This window comes from Pristis pectinata, chromosome 21, assembly GCF_009764475.1.
Source record: "Pristis pectinata isolate sPriPec2 chromosome 21, sPriPec2.1.pri, whole genome shotgun sequence".
Lineage (NCBI taxonomy): Eukaryota > Metazoa > Chordata > Chondrichthyes > Rhinopristiformes > Pristidae > Pristis > Pristis pectinata.
Genome location: NC_067425.1, coordinates 3,023,525 through 3,044,364, shown reverse-complemented (window position 1 = coordinate 3,044,364; position 20,840 = coordinate 3,023,525). Strand labels below are relative to the sequence as shown.

Genomic DNA, 20,840 nt, shown 5'->3' with positions numbered 1-20,840 from the left:
GTAGAGAACCTTCCCCCTGGGGTTGAAAGATGATGTATTTCTTCTCCAAGGAACACACCAGCACTGAAAGTCTTTCCCTCCCCAGAGCCTACCTCAAAATCCCTCCCACCAACGGCAGGGTGTTTTGCCACATTTACCAAAGTTAATTGCTACTCCTCTGGTTTCCCCAGAAATTGATACCAAGGGAGGAGGTTGTTCAGCCTCCTGCCACACTCCCTCCCTGACCTGACAGAAGTGAGAGGTGTAGATAACGTGGACGGTAACAGTCTTTTCCCCAGGGTAGGGGAGTCCAAACTAGGGGGCATGGATTTAGGGTGAGAGGGGGAAGTTTTAAAAGGGGCCCGTGGAGCAACTTTTTCACGCTGAGGGTGTTGAGTATATGGAACGAGCTGCCAGAAGAAGTGGTTGAGGCAGGTACAACAGTCATTGAGGAAGCACTTGGATAGGTACATGGAGGGGCAGGACTTGGGAGGGATATGGGCCGAACGCAGGAAACTGGGACCAGCTGGGTGGACACCATGGTCGGCATAGACTGGTTGGGCTGAAGGGCCTGCATCCGTGCTGGCAGGCACAGTAGCATAGTAGTTAGCATAATGCTTTACAGCGCCAGCGACCTGGGTTCAAATCCGGCCACTGTCTGTAAGGAGTTTGTACGTTCTCCCCGTGTCTGTGTGGGTTTCCTCCAGGTGCTCCGGTTTTCTCCCACATTCCAAAAGACGTACGGGTTAGGAAGTTGTGGGCATGCTATGTTGGCGCCGGAAGCGCGGCGACACTTGCGGGCTGCCCCCCAAAAAAAATCACTACGCAAAAGGTGTATTTCACTGTGTGTTTCGATGTACATGTGACTAATAAAGGTATCTTATCTTATCTTATTGTATAGAATATATAGAAAGTAGAGGCTATATTTTTTTTATCCATAGTCTGCTCTGTGTTTCAGATGGCTGCTGATCTCCTTAAGACGGCCACTGGGCCTCCTCCAGCTCGAGCGCGGGGAACTCTTAGTGCGGGAAACATACAGCTCATTAAAGAAATAGTTAGCCCATTCCTAGGGAGACACTTTTGATTTATTGTAGCTCATTAAGCAGATGGTTAGCCCATTCCTAGGAAGACGCTGTTGATCTATTGTGTACTAATGGTCGTTATGGCCAGTGCAACTAATGATTTTATAGCAGTTCTGTAGCTGATAGTTTTCATAACTGATAAGTCAGGTGCCAGCAAGTCTCAGAACCCATAGGTTATAGGGGCACATTGTAATGTTTTATAACTGTTAGCCTTGTAGTTAATAAGCCTAGTATTGTTTTATAGCTGATAGTTCTGTAGCCTAGTACCAGTACTCCCAATGCCCATAGATAATTGGGGCACCCTGCGATTGAGTCAGGAAATGACTGTGGCGAAAGACAAATGGTTGTGAGCCAGGAGACAAGTGTGAAAGGAGGCAAATGGTGAAGGATGAAACTGTGAAGATAAGAGAGAAGATGATGGATTGGAACAATGTCATTGAGCTATGAAAAAAGGTATAAAACAAAGGCCCGCGAGCTTTGCTCAGGGGCAGTCAGAGAGAGCGGTAGTCAGAGGGTGACTGGTAACTGACTGTCTGGCTGTCACAACTTTTGTTTGCAAATGAAAGTTTAACTTCTTGAGGAATCCTCTGCTTCTCCTGGTCATCTATTTATTGCGGGTAACCACGACAAATTTGGTGCTGCGAGCAGGGTCGGAAAGAGACCCATAAGAAAAGAATGACAAATCAAGGACACTTCCTAGTCCTTCGGGGACCCCCATGAGACCAGCAGAGTAAAGGGTGATGACCCAGAAAAAAGATAAGCGTTTTCGCTGTTAATTTGGACCAAAACTCTGTTGGGTGTGGGAGGTCTCCGGACGCAGAAGTGTTAAACTATTGTCGAAGGGTCTCTCCAATCCAAAGATTGATTATTGATTAAAGTAAAAATTCCACATGGTGTTGGTAAGTCCCTGTGGATACCGCCTCGTAGGAGACGAGGGTCTGAACGGGCAGGGCAGAAAAAGTCCTTGACGAGGTGTAAAGGAAAGTTCTGCAGATACCGCCCTAGGAAGGGGTCTGCACGGGCAGAACAAAAGAGGTAAGAATCTTCTGATAAATTGGAAAAGATTAAATAATACAAAAGCTGGCAAATTGGGCAGTAAAAATTATAGAGTTAGGTGTAGAAGTAGTACAGGGAACAATAGCGCTAACAAGTGAGTTGTGAGATTCTGAGAAACACCCTGTAAAACAACATGAGGGGAAAAGGAGCCGCAGGTGAAATATTAAGTAAAAGTTTCCAGGATCTAAAAGTGATGCCACAAAAAATTCGGAAAAATGGGAGAAGAGAAGCGTGGATCTCGTTAGGAAATGGCCAAAAGAGGGAACTTTTGACTGAAGTCTGTGTGAGGAAATGGAGGGGTTAATTAAAAACTACAAACCAACAGACAAATCTGAAAAAAAGAAACCAGGAGACGGAGCAGGAGGCAGAGATACTGAAACTCTTTAGGACGGGAGGAGAAAGAGTAAGGAACGCATATCAGGCACCGGTAGTAACTAGACAGGGTTAGGAAAACAACTCCCTATAGAAGAAGAGGAGGAAGGGTTTAAGAGGAGCAGAAAAACCCCCCGCCCTATCCGGACGAAGGGGACCTGAAACAATGCTCGGTGGTGAGAGGACTGCTGGAGATAGAGGGGGAAGGAAGAAATCTAGGGAGAGAACAAAAAGAGAAGCGAGGCAGGAAAGCAACCCCGGAGAGGCTGACGTGGCAGAAAATACAAATTGAGGCAGAATGAGAGAGTGGCGAGGAATCAGAGAATCGGGCAGAGACGGAGTGGGATTACAGCCCCACCTGGTAAAAGGAGGAGGACGGCCGCAGTACATTCCTTGGGGTCCCGGGACCTGGAAGGGTTAAAAAATGCATTACCCTGTATATATGAAGGAGCAGGAAATGGATTAGAGCCTTTGAGGACGAGACCACAGGACGTTTACTGGCAATGGGTGACTTGAAGGCACTACTGGTGAAGGTAGTGGGAACCTCAAGACTAAGAGAACTGATGAGTTCAGCTGGCTCAACGAATGTGGCGAACAACCGAAAGGTTGATGGAAGCGGTTTTGACCGAGTGAGGCAGAGGGTATGGAGGGCCCTCAGAGACTGCTATCCACCTAAAGTGGACCCCAAAGCTTTAAAAGGGGATCCACTAGGAGAGACTGAAAACCCGGCAGTGTACCTAGAAAACCAGTTGAAAAAGTGGAGACTGGAAACAGAGCAAGAGGTGGAGGGCAACCGGTTGATGACCACGTTGTTCCGGGCTGCTATTGTAGATGCAATGCCCCCCCAAGTCAAGTCCAGACTCGAGGAGGTGGTAGGGCTGACGTCAATGTCCCGCCAAGAATTTAGGGACCACGTCGTCCACGCAGTCGAGAAATACTGAAAAGGCAGACAAAAGCTGAGTGAGCGGCAGGAGGAGGTGCACAGAAAGCTGCCACACATGCAGCTTGAGGAGCTTAAAAAGAAAGAAAAAGTAAAAGGCAAAAAGATGTTTCCAGCAACAACTGATCTGACTGTTCCGACCGAAATGAACGAAGCGCCAGCTTTTGGAGGAACCTGTTATACTGCCAGACAAGGGCCAGAAAGCCCCATGCCAGTGAAAAAACGTCTTTGGGGGAGCGTTTCCTCAAACGCCATATCAGGGACAAAATAACTTTAGACGACAGCCCAGACAGGACTGGAACTTCCAAGGAAGAGGGCAGAGAGGTAATTGGCAAAAAGGACAAGTGAACAGACAGGTAGAAAGAGGGACAGGAGGATTGTGTTGGGGATGTAATCAGCCAGGGCACATCAGGAGAGACTGTCCTTACAACCCTTGGCCTGCCACATTTCAGCAGGAATCAATGAGTAGAGAGCAGCAGTTTAATCAAGGACCAGCCCCAGCAGGTCCAACCGGACCTGTGAACCCCTATGGAAGGTGCTAGGGGTGCCCAGAGAACCCGGGTGGGAAGGGACAGTACCCAATGATAACACGGGAGGCAGAAGAAGAGCCCATCGTTCAGATCATTCTAGAAGGGCAAATAACATCAATGATGATAGATATTGGAGCCACGTACACTTGTGCACAGCCACAATACGCCTCCCACCTTCCCATGTCAGGAAAGTTTGTTAAAACTGTAGGACTCTCGGGAAAAGCACAGTTAACATGATTTACAGCTCCAGTGAGTTTAAAGACGGGAAATAATGACATAGTTTTACCGATTTTAGTGTCCGAAGGAACTCCGATCAATTTGTTAGGCAGAGATGCACTGCTAAAACTGGGATTGAAATTAGAATGCATCCCGAGGGTGTTAAGCGTGGGAAAAAGTGGTGCAGGCAGCTGAAAGAGTGAATGTGTATTGGATAGGGGACATAGAAGATCAAGTCTAGAAAACTTGGAGAAAATGGAAAGAGGGCGCTCTGGCAATATTACCTAAGGCCAAGCCGCCTAAGACTGAGTTGCATTGTACAGTGATTATTGATGAGAATCAGTGTAAAGAAATAGAGAGACAATGGCACAATGAAGTAAATACCCAGCAGCATTTAAAAGGTGAGGCAGTAATAAAAGGGAAACAGGGAGCAGCCTTGCAAATAAAACAAAATGCATTTCTGGAGAAATGGTCCAGGTGCCGGGAGCTGCACCCCGTGTAACGCTGTTAGTAAATGAGGGAGACCAGTCCAAAGATCTGGGGCCCGTGGTGAAGCAAGCAGGAACAATTATTGATTGGCAGATAGTGACACCAAGGGTTTGGAAGTCTGGGGACGATAATTATGTCAGAGTAGTAGTAGATATAGAAATGGTAGGAAACCCTAAGGAGGTCGAGGTCACCCCTCAACGACATATGACATTGCTGGTAGAAGAAGAAGGCCAGCAGAAAGATAAAAGGCTGGAGGCCCAGCCGGTCATTTTATGGTCACAACACGATACAGATGTAGGAAGAGTAAGATCAGCGAGCCCAGTAGAAATAAAACTAAAACAGGGAGCGATTCCACCTAGAAGGCCACAATATCCCTTGAAACCAGAAGCAGAGGAAGGAATAGCGCTGACATTACAGGGATTGCTTGAGGTAGGAGTGCTTGAGAGTACGAGTAGCCCCTGTAATACTCCACTGTTACCTGTCCTGAAAGCAGACAAGTCCAGGTGGAGACCGGTACATGATCTGCGAGCAGTGAATGAGGTAGTGGAGGATTGGCCAGCTGTAGTCCCAAACCCGCATACGCTGTTGACTAATGTGCCACCGGAGGCAGTTTGTTTTTCGGTGATTGATTTGTGTTCGGCTTTTTCCAGCAGTCCTTTGGCGAAGCAATGCCGGTGTTTGTTTGCTTTCAGTTACAGAGGTAACCAGTGTACTTACACTAGGATGCCGCAGGGATTTAAGCATTCACCGCACATTTTTAACCAGGCATTGAAGGCAGACCTAGAGGGTGTAACGTTGGAAAGTACACTGATACAGTATGTGGATGATTTGTTGGTTTGCTCCGAAAGCGAGGAACAGTGCGAGCGGGATACTCTGGGCTTGTTAGAAAGATTGGCATGTGGAGGTCATAAAGTATCCAGAAAGAAGCTGCAGTTTTGTAAGCGGCAGGTGGAATATTTGGGTAGATTAATATCTAAGGGAGCAAAGTCGATAGCACTGGATCAAATTGCGGCGATAACTAAAGCTCCTGAACCTCAGACGGTAGGACAGGTGATGATATTTTTGGGAATGGCAGGATACAGTTCAGACTGGATTGGAGAATATGCTGAGATTGTGGTGCCATTGAGGAAAATGATGAGGGAAGCCGGACATACAGATCTGAAGGGTGTTCTGCAGTGGAATGAGGAGGCAGAAATAGCCTTTAACACTCTTAAGCAGGAATTGCAGTCAGCCCAGCACTAGCTTTGCCTGATTATGAAAAGGTCTTTCATCTCTATGTGTCTAACAGACAGGAGGGTTATGCTGCAGCAGTGCTGACACAGGAGACGGGCATAGGGAGAACAAAACAGCATATTATAGTGCGAGACTGGATGAGGTGGCCCAGGGATATCCGCCTTGTTACCAGGGACTGGCAGCATTGCACTATACTTATGAGAAAGCATCATCTGTGACCATGGGTTATCCTGTGATTCTGTACATGCATCATAAGGCAGCAGAATTATTGGAAAAGAGAAAGTTTGTACTGACACCAGCTAGGATAGTTGCGTTTCGGATGTTATTGACATTTCTGGACATAACTATACAAAGGTGTACCACAAGTAACATAGCTGATTATGTTCCACTGGGCAATGAAGGAGAGCCCCATGAGTGTGTGAGGGAAACGATGATATTTGCCAAATTAAGAGTGGATTTACAGTCAGAACTGTTGGATGATGAGGATAAAAAGATTTTGTTTGTGGATGGCTCTTGCTACGGGGACCACGATGGGAATCATGCAGGATTTTCAGTGGTGCAACAGGGTCAGTCTCAGTTTAAAACAATCAGGCTGGAAGCTTGTCCGCAGCCCTGTTCAGCCCAATTAGCGGAGATTAAGGCTCTGACAGCAGCATGTGAGATGATGGAGGGTGAGAAAGTTGATATCTATACGAATTCAGCATATGCTCATGGAGTGTGTCATTTGTTTGGAGCAGTATGGAAACAGAGAGGTTTCAGGAAAAGCAATGGAGACCCTATACAGCATTGTCAGCAAATTTTAGATTTAATAACAGTGATGATAAAACCTAGAGCGTTGGCTGTTATAAAGTGCCAGGCACATAAAAAGGGAAATGACATGGTGACAAAGGGAAATCAGGCTGCGGATGAAGCAGCCGGGAGAGCCTCTGGGTGTCGTTCAGGTGAGTCTGAGTCCAGAACCCGTAATGGAGGACAGAATTGAAATACAAGGTAAGGCAACTCTAGCAGAACAAACAATGTGGAGACAAAGAGGAGCCAAGCGGAACCATGAAGGCTGATGGAGCACGGATGACGGCTTGTTGGTAGCACCCACCCCCTTGTTGACTCCCCTCATTTCAGAGGCAATTGGCTAGACCATTGTGCAGGGGGGGCAGTGATGAGAAAGATTAAAAAAAGGTGTCTGTGCACTGTTTGGGGAACATTGTTGTACTTTTACACCAAACAACACCAGCCCAGAGGGATCCTTTGCTAAGGCGATGAATAAACTGGAAAATTTGAGAAAAGAGGTTAAACAGAATGCAGGGTTTGGACATCAGTTTTTTGATTGGCTGGAAAGTAAGTTAGGTGGCTGGGGAGCCTGGTTAACCAAAATTGCAGTGGTTGTGGGTATGGCATTGCTTATGTCTACACTTATTTTGTGCTTCTTCCTTCCACTCTTTAAGTCCTTTCTATTGTGCGCCACAGCGAAACAGTTTCCGATACTTCTGGCAATGGCTGAGTCGAACCCCCGGGAGAAGGAAGTTGCAACAACATACTTCTATGATCTGACTCGGGGAGATGTGCCAGATGATGATGATAACACTGCGGATGACAATTATGTTTATGTTGGGAATAGTCTGTGAGGGCCTCAGGGTCTTTTTCCCCGTCTCCGTTACGGAGGGATGGGTTTTTGGCCCTCTGGCCCAGGAAATAGAGAGTGAATTCATTGGGCTTGTGCACGAAAATTATATTATACCTGTTTTTGGGACGATTGGCTTTACCATCTAAATGCCGTGCCCTTTTGACTTCTCTCTCTATGTGAGACCGTTAGGTCTCAAAGGGGGGAATATATATTGGATATAGAAAGTAGAGGCTATACTTTTTTTTTATCCATAGTCTGCTCTGTGTTTCAGATGGCTGCTGATCTCCTTAAGACGGCCACTGGGCCTCCTCCAGCTCGAGCGCGGGGAACTCTTAGTGCGGGAAACATACAGCTCATTAAAGAAATAGTTAGCCCATTCCTAGGGAGACACTTTTGATTTATTGTAGCTCATTAAGCAGATGGTTAGCCCATTCCTAGGAAGACGCTGTTGATCTATTGTGTACTAATGGTCGTTATGGCCAGTGCAACTAATGATTTTATAGCAGTTCTGTAGCTGATAGTTTTCATAACTGATAAGTCAGGTGCCAGCAAGTCTCAGAACCCATAGGTTATAGGGGCACATTGTAATGTTTTATAACTGTTAGCCTTGTAGTTAATAAGCCTAGTATTGTTTTATAGCTGATAGTTCTGTAGCCTAGTACCAGTACTCCCAATGCCCATAGATAATTGGGGCACCCTGCGATTGAGTCAGGAAATGACTGTGGCGAAAGACAAATGGTTGTGAGCCAGGAGACAAGTGTGAAAGGAGGCAAATGGTGAAGGATGAAACTGTGAAGATAAGAGAGAAGATGATGGATTGGAACAATGTCATTGAGCTATGAAAAAAGGTATAAAACAAAGGCCCGCGAGCTTTGCTCAGGGGCAGTCAGAGAGCGCGGTAGTCAGAGGGTGACTGGTAACTGACTGTCTGGCTGTCACAACTTTTGTTTGCAATAACTTCTTGAGGAATCCTCTGCTTCTCCTGGTCATCTATTTATTGCGGGTAACCACGACAATTGCTCTATGGCTGGGACTATACACTGGGAAGGTTAATATTAAACCTTAAGATAAGCACTATCATTGTGGAAGTTCCTTTCCCATCAATGGTTGGACACTCGACCACAGAAGGCTTTGGAAGTGACAGTTCAGCAGTTGCTGGTAATAAGCTGGGCAGCAACCTGACCAAACAGAGGAAGGAGCTCGGGGGAACCAAGGGCCAGACAGGTTGAGGGAACAGAAACTGCAAAACTCAGTGAAATTAGTCATAAGATGTTGTGGAAAGGCAGAAGTAACTATAAAGATGTGCTACAGACCCCATGTATTTGGTGTTAACAGCACATAGGAAGACAGCCAAGCAGAACACAACTTGCTGGAGGAACTCAGCAGAAATCCTTGCCTCTCGGAGCATCCCTCTGACGCTGTCCGACCCACTGAGTTTCTCCAGCAGTTTGTTTTCTGCTTGGCTGTTATCCTTCGTGCTTCAGAGCTTGAGGGCTCCACCGGCAGTGGTACAGCCGTACCTCTGGGCCACCGGGGGTGTGACTGAGGTTGGGAAGAGCAAAGGTGATGTGTTTAGCACATTGGTCAGGGCCCCTCTCATTGCCATTCTCAAGTTCAGCCACAGGGGTGGGTGACCTCAGTATTGGCTGCACAGCCACTCCTCCGGGACGGGACGGGGCAGGGGGGCAGCACCATTAGCCATATCCTGATGCAGGGTCTCAACTCAAAACGTCCACAGATGCCCCTCTGCCTCCACAGACGCTGCCTGACCCGCAGAGTTCCTCCAGCAGTTTGAATTTTGCTCCAGATTCCAGCGTCTGCAGGTGTACGAGGGGCATCGATAGGGTGAATGCAAACAGTCCTTTTCCCAAGGTTGGGGAAATCAAGAACCAGAGGGCACAGGTTTAAGGTGAGAGGGGAAAGATCTAACAGGAACCTGAGGGGCGACTTTTTACACCCAGAAGGTAGAGGCAAGTACATTAACAAGTGGTTGAGGCAGGTACAGTAACGTACATTTTAAATGTACTCGGACAGGTCCATGGATAGGAAAGGTTTAGAGGGAGATGGGCCAAATGGGACTAGTTTAGATGGGAATCTCGGTCGGCGTGGACCAGTTGGGCTGAAGGGTCTGTTTCTGTGCTGTGTGACTATCTGGAGAGTCTTGCGTCACCAGGAGCCAAACCAGAGTCAGAATTTCTCCCTGGGGATCGGTTTATTGCCGATCCCTCCCTCTCTGCGGCTAAAACCCAACGTGTTTTCTCTTTCCCAGTTCCGACGAAGGGTCTTCTCTCCACGTGCGCTGCCCGACCTGATGAGAGTTCCAGCTTCTTCTGATTTTGTTGCAGATTTCCAGCACCTGCAGCGTTTTGATTTCCAGAATTTCTCTCCGTCCCTTGGGACAATCAGCAGCTTCAGGGCAACCTCTCGTCATCTGTTAATGCAGTGGTGGGAGGGGTGGGGAGGAAGAGGGGAGGAGGGATGGGGAGAGATGGGGAGGAGGGATGGGAGGGGTGGGGAGGGGGAGGAGGGAAGGGAAGTGAGGTGAGAGGGAAGGAGGGAGAGGGTAAAAAGGGTGAGGAAGTAATGAGAGGGAAGGAAGGGGGAGAAGGGGAGAATGAGTGAAGAGGGAGAGGTGAGAGGCTGGGGGAGATCTCACACGATCCTGAATTCATTCACGAAGTTCCTCTGTTAAAGATTTTTTTATAAAAGTAAAACTTTATGAACAACACCCCAGCGGCGGGTAGACCGGGATCCCTGTGGGGGAGACTGGGATCCCTGGCGGGGTGGGGGGGGGGTGGGGGGAGGTGGTGGGGAGACCGGGATCCCCGGCTGGGGGTCCCAGAGTTCATCAGCAGTGAGGCAGGCGGGGTGAGGGACGTCTCCCAGAGCAGCTCGAGGGATGAGCACAGACAGTGGCGCAGAGGTGGTGAGACGGAACGTGGGAGGGGCGGTACTGAGGGAGGGTCACGCTGTGGGAGGGACGTCCTTTGAACGATAAATGAATCCAAGTCTATCTGCCCATTCCAGAGACAATACTGAAGCCATCGTTTCGACGAACAGGGAGATGTCGGTGTCCTGGGTCCAAGGTTCTCTCACAATCAACTTCGCTGAATTCAGGAGATCATTGAATCGTTACCACCTTGCAGTTTGTGGAGTCCTGCTGTGCTGCTGTGTTTCCTACAACAGTGGGGACCTCTGGTTGGAGCATGCTGTGGGGTGTGAGAGGGGCTACACAAATGCAGCAGGTCTCGGCAGTGTCCTGGGCTCCTGGCCCAGTCTGTGACTAGCCCGATTCCACCGTCGTCTCTATCCGGGTGTCCCACTCCGACCAGTTCATCTCATTCAGCCTGTTCGGTTGGAGGTCAAAGTCATCAGACGGGCCAGTCCTCCCCCACCTCACACCCAGGCCAGGCCCTGACCCACACTGGGGTCACTCCCCTACACCCCTCCCCATCTCTGTAACCCCTCCCTCCCCTCCCCCTCCCACATCTCTGTAACCCCTCCCTCCCCCTCCGCTCCCACTCCCCATCTCTGTAACCCCCTCCCTCCCCTACACTCCTCTCCATCTCTGTAACCCCCTCTGGCCCCTACACCCCTATCTCTGTAACCCCCTCCCTCCCTCCCCATCTCTGTAACCCCCTCTGGCCCCTACACCCCTATCTCTGTAACCCCCTCCCTCCCTACGCCCCTCACAGGGAGAATGTGCAAACTTCACGTGGACAGCGGCGGAGGTCAGGATCGAACCTGGGACCCCGGTGCTGTGAGGCAGCGGTTCTACCCCACTGAACCACACTGCCGCTCATTCCTACTGCAGCGAGCAGATTTTCCAAGTGTCAGGAAGTTCGAGGAATACGCGGAACCCCAGACCTGGGGGCTGTGGGATCGCACCATGCGCCTGCCATCCTTCCATAAACCCGGATCACTCGCTGGGCAGACTGTGAGCCCCCTGCCCCCTGCCAGGGTCCTGCCCTGGAATCTGGGCACCACTGGCATCACCCTGAGAAGGTTGATCGGACCACTGCTGCCCCCTGGTGTAACTGATGCGATCGCTGGGACAAAGACTCACAGCCACACGGTGTGGGTCTGGAGTCACGCAGGGGCCGGACCAGGGCAGACGGGGGAGTTCCTCCCCTGACGGACTTTGGTGAGCCAGAAGGGGTCTTACGACAAAACCCCCCAGCAGATTTCATGGTCACTGTAACCAAGTCATTCCAAAACAACACATTTAACGTCCACAGCTACCCCAGTGGGATTTGCACCCAGCGCACTGAATGTTAGTCATAGAGTCACACAGCATAGTAACAGGCCCTTTGCCCATCGTGTGTATGCTGACCATTATGCTATCGATACTGATCCCAGAGACACACAGGAGTATGCAGATTCTGGGATCTGGAGTGAAAAAACAACCGTTGGAGGAACTCAGCGGGTCAGGCAGCATCTGTGGGGGGAATGGACAGTCAACGTTTCAGGTCGAGACCCTTCATCTGGACTGTTTTACTTCAGTCCAGGTGAAGGGTCTCGACCCAAAGTGTCAACTGTCCATTCTCCCCCCACAGATGCTGCCCGACCCCCCCCGAGTTCCTCCAACGGTTGGTCTTTTGCTTCTACACTAACCCCACCTGCCTGCATTAATTCCCTCTCCCTCCGCGCCCGGCTCATTCAAGCACCTGTCCAGGTGCCTCTCAAGTGTCATTACTGTTCCTGCCTCCATCACCCCCTCTGGCAGCTCGTTCCAGATACCAACTACTCTGTGTGTGAAACATTTACCCTTCAGATCCCCTCCTCCCTCTCACCTTAAGCTGATGCCCTCTGGTTTTAGACACCCTGTGCATGGGAAGCAGACTCTGGATGTCTACCCTGTTTACACCTCCCATGATTTTATAAACCTCTATCACGTCACCCCTCAGCTCCAGGGAAAACAGACCCAGCCTGTCCAATCTCTCCCGATGACCTCAGCCCTCCAATCCAGGTGACAGCCTTGAGAACTTTTCCTGTCCCGTCTCTGGCTCACGTCCAGCGTCACTGCTGACCCCAACACTGCTGGCGGGTAGGCATGGACCCCAGAGCAGGGGGGCTCAGGTGAAGTGGCCACCTCCTCCCCCCAGGTCATTACCTCAGGCACCAGCGCTGGTCCTTTCTCCCCTCGGGTGTGAGTCCCACCGTCACGTCCGTGAAGCTGTGGCCGTTTTTACATCTTGTCCGCACCCACCTGGGCAGGTTTCGCTCAAAGTAGAGGGTGGTGACGGCCCTCTGCGGGGATTACACCCGGTTACATTGCATCCACAGCTCGGATGGAGACCCATCGGCCCCTCTGCTCTGCACTGCCCTCATCCCTCCCAACTTCCCCCTTCACCAGTGCGTCTATCCACAACCCGTCCCCGCAGCTTTCCCCGAATCCCACCTCCTTCCCGCTCTCTGGGGAAGTTTCCCCTGGAGTCCTGATCAGATTGGTCAGTGGGACAGACCAGGGGGTGGTGAGGTCCTACAGTGAAGTGGCCGGAATCAGGAAAGGGTTGAGGAACGAACTGGGAGGAGCAAACTCCTGCAGATGCTGCAAATCTGAAAGATAAACCACAGGTGCTGGAAACACTCAGCAGGTCAGGCAGCAGAAAAGGAGAGAGAAGCAGAGAAGCAGATCAACGCCCTTTTGTCCAAACTTCTGGGAACCATTTCCCGTGAAGGGGCTTGGATGTAAGGGGTGGATCTGGGCATTGGACCATGTCCTTTATGAGGGAGTCATTCCAGGGCCTCGTGTGCTGGTAATCCCGGGATTGTTGAGGGAAAGTCTGACCCATCGGTGACCCCTCTGTGGTTCCAGGTCTGGGGACAGCGTGCGGTATTGCTGGGATTCCTGGACATTACACTGGGAATCAGCATTGGACACTCCACCAATCAGTCTGGGAGAAGGATCCTCGACTCCATGGACACCCCTGACGATTGCAGCAGCCAAGGGTTGGGAGACAAAGTGGAACTTACATTTTTCTTTTAAAAACTATTTCACTTGAATAATTTTAATTGTGCCTTGTCTTTCTTAATTACTACTTTAAAAAGAGGGATAATTCTTACTTTTTGAAGTTACGTCAATGTTCATAGTTGTAAAATCTCTCGGAGAAGTATTAAGAGTATTTACAGCTGGCAAAGTATTAACATCAATGAGAGTATTTACAGCTGGCAAAGCAGGAAGAGGAGATCAGTCCTTTACCTTGTGTTGGGGAGGGATGAGCAGTGACTCCACGAGGGGGACCAGGCGGCAAGGACGGACAGAGGGGAGCAACGAAGGAGGCAGAGGGGAGGTGGAGAAGGTCTTGGCACCAAATCACTGGGATTGAGGACAAGCTGGCTGAAGCTTCCTAAATTGAATGGTCAAAGGGAGGGTGACCCTCAAAAAGGGTGTGCAGGGCACAGGCAGGGCTGTGGGATTAATTGGAGAGCTCTAGCACAGTCTGGATAGGCTGAATGGCCTCTCACTCCTGCTGTGGGATTCCAGGATGACCGATTTCATTGCTGTACATCAGTTACCTCCTTAAGCTTCACTCAGCTGCAGAAGCACCTGGCTCACACTGAATTGCCCCCACTGCCCCACCAATAACGTCGCTCATTCCCAATTGGAAGCCCTTGGGAATCTCCCCTGGTCCCACCTGGAGTTTCCAGATCTTCTCGCTGTCACTGGAGATCTTGGTCACGGTCTCTCCCATCAGAGCAATCAGCATGTTGAGCAACAGGACGAAGGTCAGGATGACGTAGAGCACCAACAGGGTGTGGAAGAAGACAGGGAACCGCGAGTGTTTCTGGATGCCCAGGTCCCCCAGGCCGATGGTGAGCTTGAAGAGCTCCAAGATGGTAGTGCTGAAGCCACTAAATGGGCACTCGATGCCGGCCGGGCACTCCTCAATCAACGAGGCAAGAGCTGCGGGATCAAGCAGAGCCACGTGTTGGCAGCCACGCTGTGTGGGATGGGAGGGAAAGAGTGGGCAGGGAAGGGAGAGGGAGAGACCGAGAGAGGGGTGGGGGGGTGGGGGAAGAGACCGAAAGAAAATGGGAGAGAGAGGGGGAGAGAGAGAGAGAAAATGAGAAAGAGAGAGAGAGAGAGAGAGAGAGAAAATGAGAAAGAGAGAGAGAGAGGGGGGGGGAAAGGGAGAAAAAGAGAGAGAGAGAGAGGGAAGGGAGAAAATGAGAGAGAGAGAGAGAAAGGGAGAAAATGAGAGAGAGAGAGAGAGAGAAAGGGAGAAAATGAGAGAGAGAGAGAGAAAGGGAGAAAATGAGAGAGAGAGAGAGAAAGGGAGAAAATGAGAGAGAGAGAGAGAGAACACAAAAGTGAAAATGGAGCCAAAGAGAAAAAGGATAAAGAATTAAAGAGAGAGAGAAATACAAGGGGGGAAGAGCAGGAGAAAGGGAATGAGAGAAAGTCAAAAGAGAGAAACAAAAAAGAGAGAAAGGGAGTGTACAACATCTCTACTGCACCCTCACACCTTGTGGACTCCCCCGGGGAACCGTGGTCACTGTCGTGACGGAGGAAATGCATCAGTCAATTGCACACGATAACTGGGAAATCCCAAAATTGGGAATGTGATATTGGTTGGGTAACCTTTGGTTTAATTTACTATAATGTAGGAGGCTCTTCAGCCCATCAGGTCTGTGCCAGCTGCCACCAGCAACCCCCTCATTCCCATTCCCCTCTCCTTATCCCCCTGTGGCCACTACCTTCTCTCACAAGCCCATCAACTGCACTCCCCCACCCCCCCACCCACACGAGCAGTCAACTGGAACATCTTTGGGATGCAGGAGGAAACTGGAGCACCCGGGGGAAACCCACGCGGTCACAGGGAGAACATGCAAACTCCACACAGACAGTCGTCAGACGTCAGGATCGAACCCGGGTCTCTGGTGCTGTGAAGCAGCAGCACTACCTGCTGCACCACTGGGCCACCTCATTCTTTCCCCTTCAATAAACATTGGCCAGGAGACTTCCTGCTCTTCCTCTGACTATCGAATGTTTTGCAGCTACTTTGGGCAGGGGCCGGGTCTTCAGATTAATGTCACTTCTGCCAGAGCTGAAAAGAGAGGATATACTGTGGGGATCGTTCAGCTCCTGTGGTGATAGGAACCATTCCCAATCACGTGCTCGCACCCAGGAGCCAGGAAGGTGAACGCTCGACTGAAACCGGGCTTACCTGCTGCAAATCCCACGATGAAAACCATGTAAACCAGGAGAAACCTCAGGATATCCTGCAGAATAATCTGTCAACACAAAGAAAGCCAGGTGGTTAATGGATCTGACAGTTTTATGGTTCCTGTGGGACAGATTACTGGGCAAAAAAAAACAGCAGATGCTGGCAATTAAAACAGAAACTGTTGGAAACACTCAGCAGGTCGGGCAGCTTCTGTGGAGAGAGAAACAGAGGCAACGTTTCAGGTCTGAGACCCTTTGTCAGAGCTGGGAACTCACCACAGATGCTGCCTGACCTGCCGAGCGTTTTCAGTACTTTCTGAGTGTATTTCAGATCCACTGATACCTGGAGTCAGAGTTTCATTCAGCTGTGCACTGTAGCTGCCCATTGAGAACCTGGTGTGGGCCCTGGTCCCAGACGGGGCCCCCTAGGCAGCTTCATCCTCAAAATGCAGCGTCTGGGTTCTATCACAATATCCACCACCCCAGCATCTCCTGAAGCCCTGCACTGCCAGTATTCCTGAAGTACAGTCAGTGGTGCAAGCTCTCACCAACAGCGGTGTGATAATGACCACATCTGTGTCCTGTTGTTGGTTTTGGAATGAATAGGAATAAGAATTTGAGTGTCGGAGGCTGAGGGACAACCAGGCATAGACGGGAAAGAAGTTGGAGTCTTTTTCCCCAGGATGGAAACTGGGGTTTAAGGTGAGGGGGGCAAGTTTTTCCACACAGAGAGTGGTGGGTGCCTGGAACTGCGGGGGGAAGGTGCTGGAAGCAGATGCAACAGCAACGTTCAAGAGGTGTTTAGACGGACACGTGAATGGTCGGGGGATGGAGGGATACGCACCGTGTGCAGGCAGATGGGATTGGTTAGATTGGTATCATGGCCAGCACAGACATGGTGGGCCGAAGGGCCTGTTCCTGTGTGGTACTGTCCTATGAGTACTGACCCCAGGGTGATCGCCACACAAAGCATTGGACTCAGGATCACAGGAGGAGGCCCTTCAGCCCCTCAAACCGAGCTAGCATTCACTGATATCCTGTGTGACCATATTCCATCTCCTCCATATTTCTTGTTGAACAGAGATCGCCCAGCCTCTGGTTTAGACGGCCGAGTTCAGCCAGTAACCAGCTCCCTGCAGGACTGCACCAACCCTCACTCTGTGCTGGGAGGTACCAGCTAAGACGACACTGCCACTGATTTTAACAACTCCCAGACCAGCAGGAAGAGTTCTCTCACCTTGCATCTTATTGCACTGCACTTTCTCTGTAGCTGTGACACTTTACTCTGTACTGCTATTGTTTTTACCTGTACTACATCAATGCACTCTGTACTGACTCAATGTAACTGCACTGTGAAATGAATTGACCCGTACGATTGGTATGCAAGACAAGTTTTTCACTGTACCTCGGTACAAGTGACAATAATAAACCAATACCAATCTTCAAAAAGCTCTCAAATTGCTATTTAATCTTTCCAGGGATTATCTGTGTAAACATTTTACAATCTGACCCTTGGGTTTCTGTTAACTTTCTGAGCTGTGCTGTCTCGGAGACCATCGCAGCCTCTCTCAGTGAGTGGTACACTTCCAGATGTGGGCTTTGTACAGCTGTGGCAATGCAACGCTGCCCAATAGACAAACCCCTGCATCTGAATCTGGGACCCAGACTGGGAGCTTGGAGATGGTTGAGAACTTCAGGTTCCTAGGTGTAAGTATCACCAACAATCTGTCCAGGTCCAGCCACATACAGTAGGTGGCCAAGATAGCATACCATCATCTCTACTTCCTCAGGAGGCTAAGGAAATTCAGCATGTCCCCGATGACTCTCACCAATTTTTATCAATGCACCATAGAAAGCATCCTATCTGGATGCATCACGGCTTGGTACGGCAGGGAGTTATGAACACAGCTCAACACATCATGGAAACCAGCCTCCCCTCCATGGACTGTCTACACTTCCCGCTGCCTCGGTAAAGCAGCCAACATAATCAAGGATCCCTCCCACCCCGGACATTCTCTCTTCTCCCCCCTCCCATCAGGCAGAAGGCACAAAAGCCTGAACCACCAGACTCAAGGACAGCTTCTACCCCACTGTTATAAGATACTTGAGTGGACCTCTTATACACTGAAAGCTAAACTCTTGATCTCACAATCTACCTCATCATGGCCCTTGCACCTTATTGTCTACCTGCACTGCCCTGTCTCTGTCACTGTAACACTATATCCTGTATCCTATTTTTCTTTTTACTACCTTGACTAACTTACAGTATGTGTGGAATGCTCTGTCTGGACGGCATGCAAACAAAAGCTTTTCACTCTATCTGGGTACAGGTGACAATAATAAACCAATACCAATTTGTCTGACGTACCTTTTTAATCATGACACAGTAAATTCCGGTGAGTTTGAAGCCCCGTGTGTAATACAACACGTTGAACCAGCCGAGGGCCAGAGCCAGGACCAGCAAGATTCGGGAACCTTCCACATCCGCCCAGCACAAGGAGCTGAAGATGACCACAAGCCCCGACTGGACAAAGCTGTCAACATCAAAAAAACTTGGATGTCACGACAAAGATTTATACTCTGTGAGGAACACGTGTTTGAAGGTCTCACTGAGGATGGGGATGAAGTGTCCGCGGTCACTGTGTACGGGTAGTGGAGGGAGATGTCCTGGGTCTATCCCACAGTAGCGGTGACCTCTGTAACCAGGACAGCGGCTGCACTCTGCTTCTGAGCCTCACGGAGCGCTGGTGAACTATGGGAGGGGGTTTCCCCCAGGTGCTCCGGTTTCCTCCCAATTCCAAAGGTATGCAGGTCAGTGAGAACTGCTCCTCATGTGTAGAATTGGGGGTGTTTGATGGGGGAGGTTCTGGGGGAAATGAACAGATGGGATTGCTCTGAGAGCTAGCATAGACTCGATGGACTAAACGTCCTCCTTCAACAGAAAGAATAAATCAATACAAGGTGTTGTGATCGGAAACATTCCGACTGGAAGGGCAATGGAAGTGAATTCAACAGGAGTGATCGAATAAGAATTGGAGAGAAAATTGGGGGGGGGGGTGGAGGGAGGGTCATCTCTGACACACTCCTGCTCTCAGACACACTCACTCAAACATTCACTAACTCAGCTCTCACACACGCACATACTTCTCACCAACTTACACACTCATTCTCACACACTCCTGCACCGTTGCAGCCACTCTGTCTCCTGCTCACTAACTCACACTCAACCCCCCACCCCCCCCACCGGTGATGTAACCGTCTGGGACTTACTACAGGATGTGGAAGGAGCCGTCCACCAGCACGGAGTGCAGGTCCGAGCGCCTCAGGTAGACCATCTCAGCCCCCTGCAAGGGATGGGGAGAGAATCGTTCAATGTCTGCCTGCTTCTGGAGGGCAGCAATCGGCTGGAATCAGCGGCTTCCAGCCCTGTCAACACAGCAGGTTCACACTGCACTGTAGTGCCGACTGTCTTTAGTGTTAAATCTTAAAAAGATATACTTGAAAAGTTTCTTGACAGTTTTCAGGTGATTTAGATGTGGGACTGTCAGAGATGGTCCCAAAGAGGTGGTGATGGAAACTGGTATGTTGACAGCTGGCAAGGAGGGGAAGGAGGGGATGGGGCCTGCTGGCTGTCAGAGCCGTTCTGTGAGAGCAGCCGGTTGCCCGTGTGGAGATGGTCTCTGGGTCAGACACCCTGTGGGACTCAATGTCTGGGGACCACACTGGGACATTGCGGGGACATGTGGACTGTGATTTGGGGTCTGTCCCTTTACATCGGAGATCCTCTGGCTGTCTTTATTTATGCTGGGAGACCCCAACTGGTGACCATCTGTGGACACAGCCCAGCACGTCACGGACACCAGCCTCCCCTCCTTGGACTCTGTCTTTACCTGTTGCTGTCTTGGCGAAGCAGCCAGCATAATCAAAGACCCCACCCACCCGGGTCATTCTCTCTCCTCTCCTCTTCCATCGGGTAGAAGATACAGGTGCCTGAGGGCACGTACCACCAGACTTAAGGGCAGCTTCTACCCCACTGTGATAAGACTATTGAACGGTTCCCTTATACGATGAGATGGACTATGACCTCACGATCTACCTTGTTGTGACCTTGCACCTTATTGCACTGCACTTTCTCTGTAGCTGTGACACTTTACTCTGTACTGTTATTGTTTTTACCTGTACTACATCAATGCACTCTGTACTAACCCAATGTAACTGCACTGTGTAATGAATTGATCTGTACGATTGGTATGCAAGACAAGTTTTTCACTGTACCTCGGTACAAGTGACGATAATAAACCAATACCAATCTGTAGTGGGGGATCTTGGTGAATTTACTGACAGCACGACAGGTAGTGCTGCTGCCTCGCAGTTCTAGTGACCCGGGTTCCATCCTGACCTCGGGCGCTGCCTGTGTGGAGTTTGCACGTTGTCCCTGTGACCGCCTGGGTGCAATGATGCGCGGGTTGGTGGGTTAACTGGCCGCTGTAAATTGCCCCCAGTGTGGCAAAATAACAAAAGGGGAATTGACAGGTGTGTGTGAGGGAGAATAAGTGCCAGGGCTACAGGGAAAATAGGGAAGGGTGGGGGGAGAACGGGACTGCAAGAGGCTGGCATGGAGCTGATGGTCCGAACGGCCACCCGTGTTGGATCAGGCTGGGTACGGAGGGTCAGAGGTGGGGATGGCAGGGGAGGGGTGGTTTGTGAACTGCTGTTTGAAGGAACCCATAGTGAACTCACCTCTTTAATAAGAAAGTACACAGCAGCCAGCACTATATAAACCTGAGTCTTCACCCAGGACACGCAACCTGCTGCCTGCACAGGATCAGAGGAGTGATGTTAATCACTGTCAGTGAAGCACTTGGCAAGAATACAATGTAGTGTAATAATGACACAGTAATACAGTGCGAGAGATTATCCACTGCTACTGTGCTGTACAACCCTCTCAAGCCAGGACATAAAGCAGTGGCACAGTGACACTAATGAAAGCTGTCATTACACTGGGATCTTGCTGTGCACAAACCTGCTGTTGGGTCTCCCCACCCTACAGTTGCTGCAAACTATAATCTGCCGGTTCGGTGCGGTGACCTTTGTAAACGTAACTCAGTGCTGGGGCACCGGTGTTATGGACGAGGACGCCGTGTAATACCTG

At 50.0% G+C, this 20,840-nt stretch overlaps 1 protein-coding gene across 2 annotated transcripts in view; it reads right to left on the bottom strand.

Annotated features, from left to right (window-relative positions):
• Nucleotides 1-10,182: 10,182 nt before the first annotated feature.
• LOC127581458 (transient receptor potential cation channel subfamily V member 3-like) overlaps nucleotides 10,183-20,840 on the bottom strand; it is a 34,733-nt gene continuing 24,075 nt past the window's right edge. Inside the window, exons 13-19 of one of the 2 annotated variants that reach the window (XM_052035900.1) lie at nucleotides 20,429-20,503; nucleotides 18,959-19,032; nucleotides 18,057-18,222; nucleotides 15,690-15,756; nucleotides 14,157-14,425; nucleotides 12,632-12,768; nucleotides 10,185-10,865 (exon numbers count right to left, since the gene is read on the bottom strand). In XM_052035900.1, coding sequence (XP_051891860.1) covers nucleotides 10,802-10,865; nucleotides 12,632-12,768; nucleotides 14,157-14,425; nucleotides 15,690-15,756; nucleotides 18,057-18,222; nucleotides 18,959-19,032; nucleotides 20,429-20,503 — 852 coding nt within the window. In that variant the 3' untranslated portion in view covers nucleotides 10,185-10,801. Of the gene's footprint in view, nucleotides 10,866-12,631; nucleotides 12,769-14,156; nucleotides 14,426-15,689; nucleotides 15,757-18,056; nucleotides 18,223-18,958; nucleotides 19,033-20,428; nucleotides 20,504-20,840 lie in introns of both variants that reach the window. The other variant, XM_052035901.1, reaches the window with a different exon arrangement.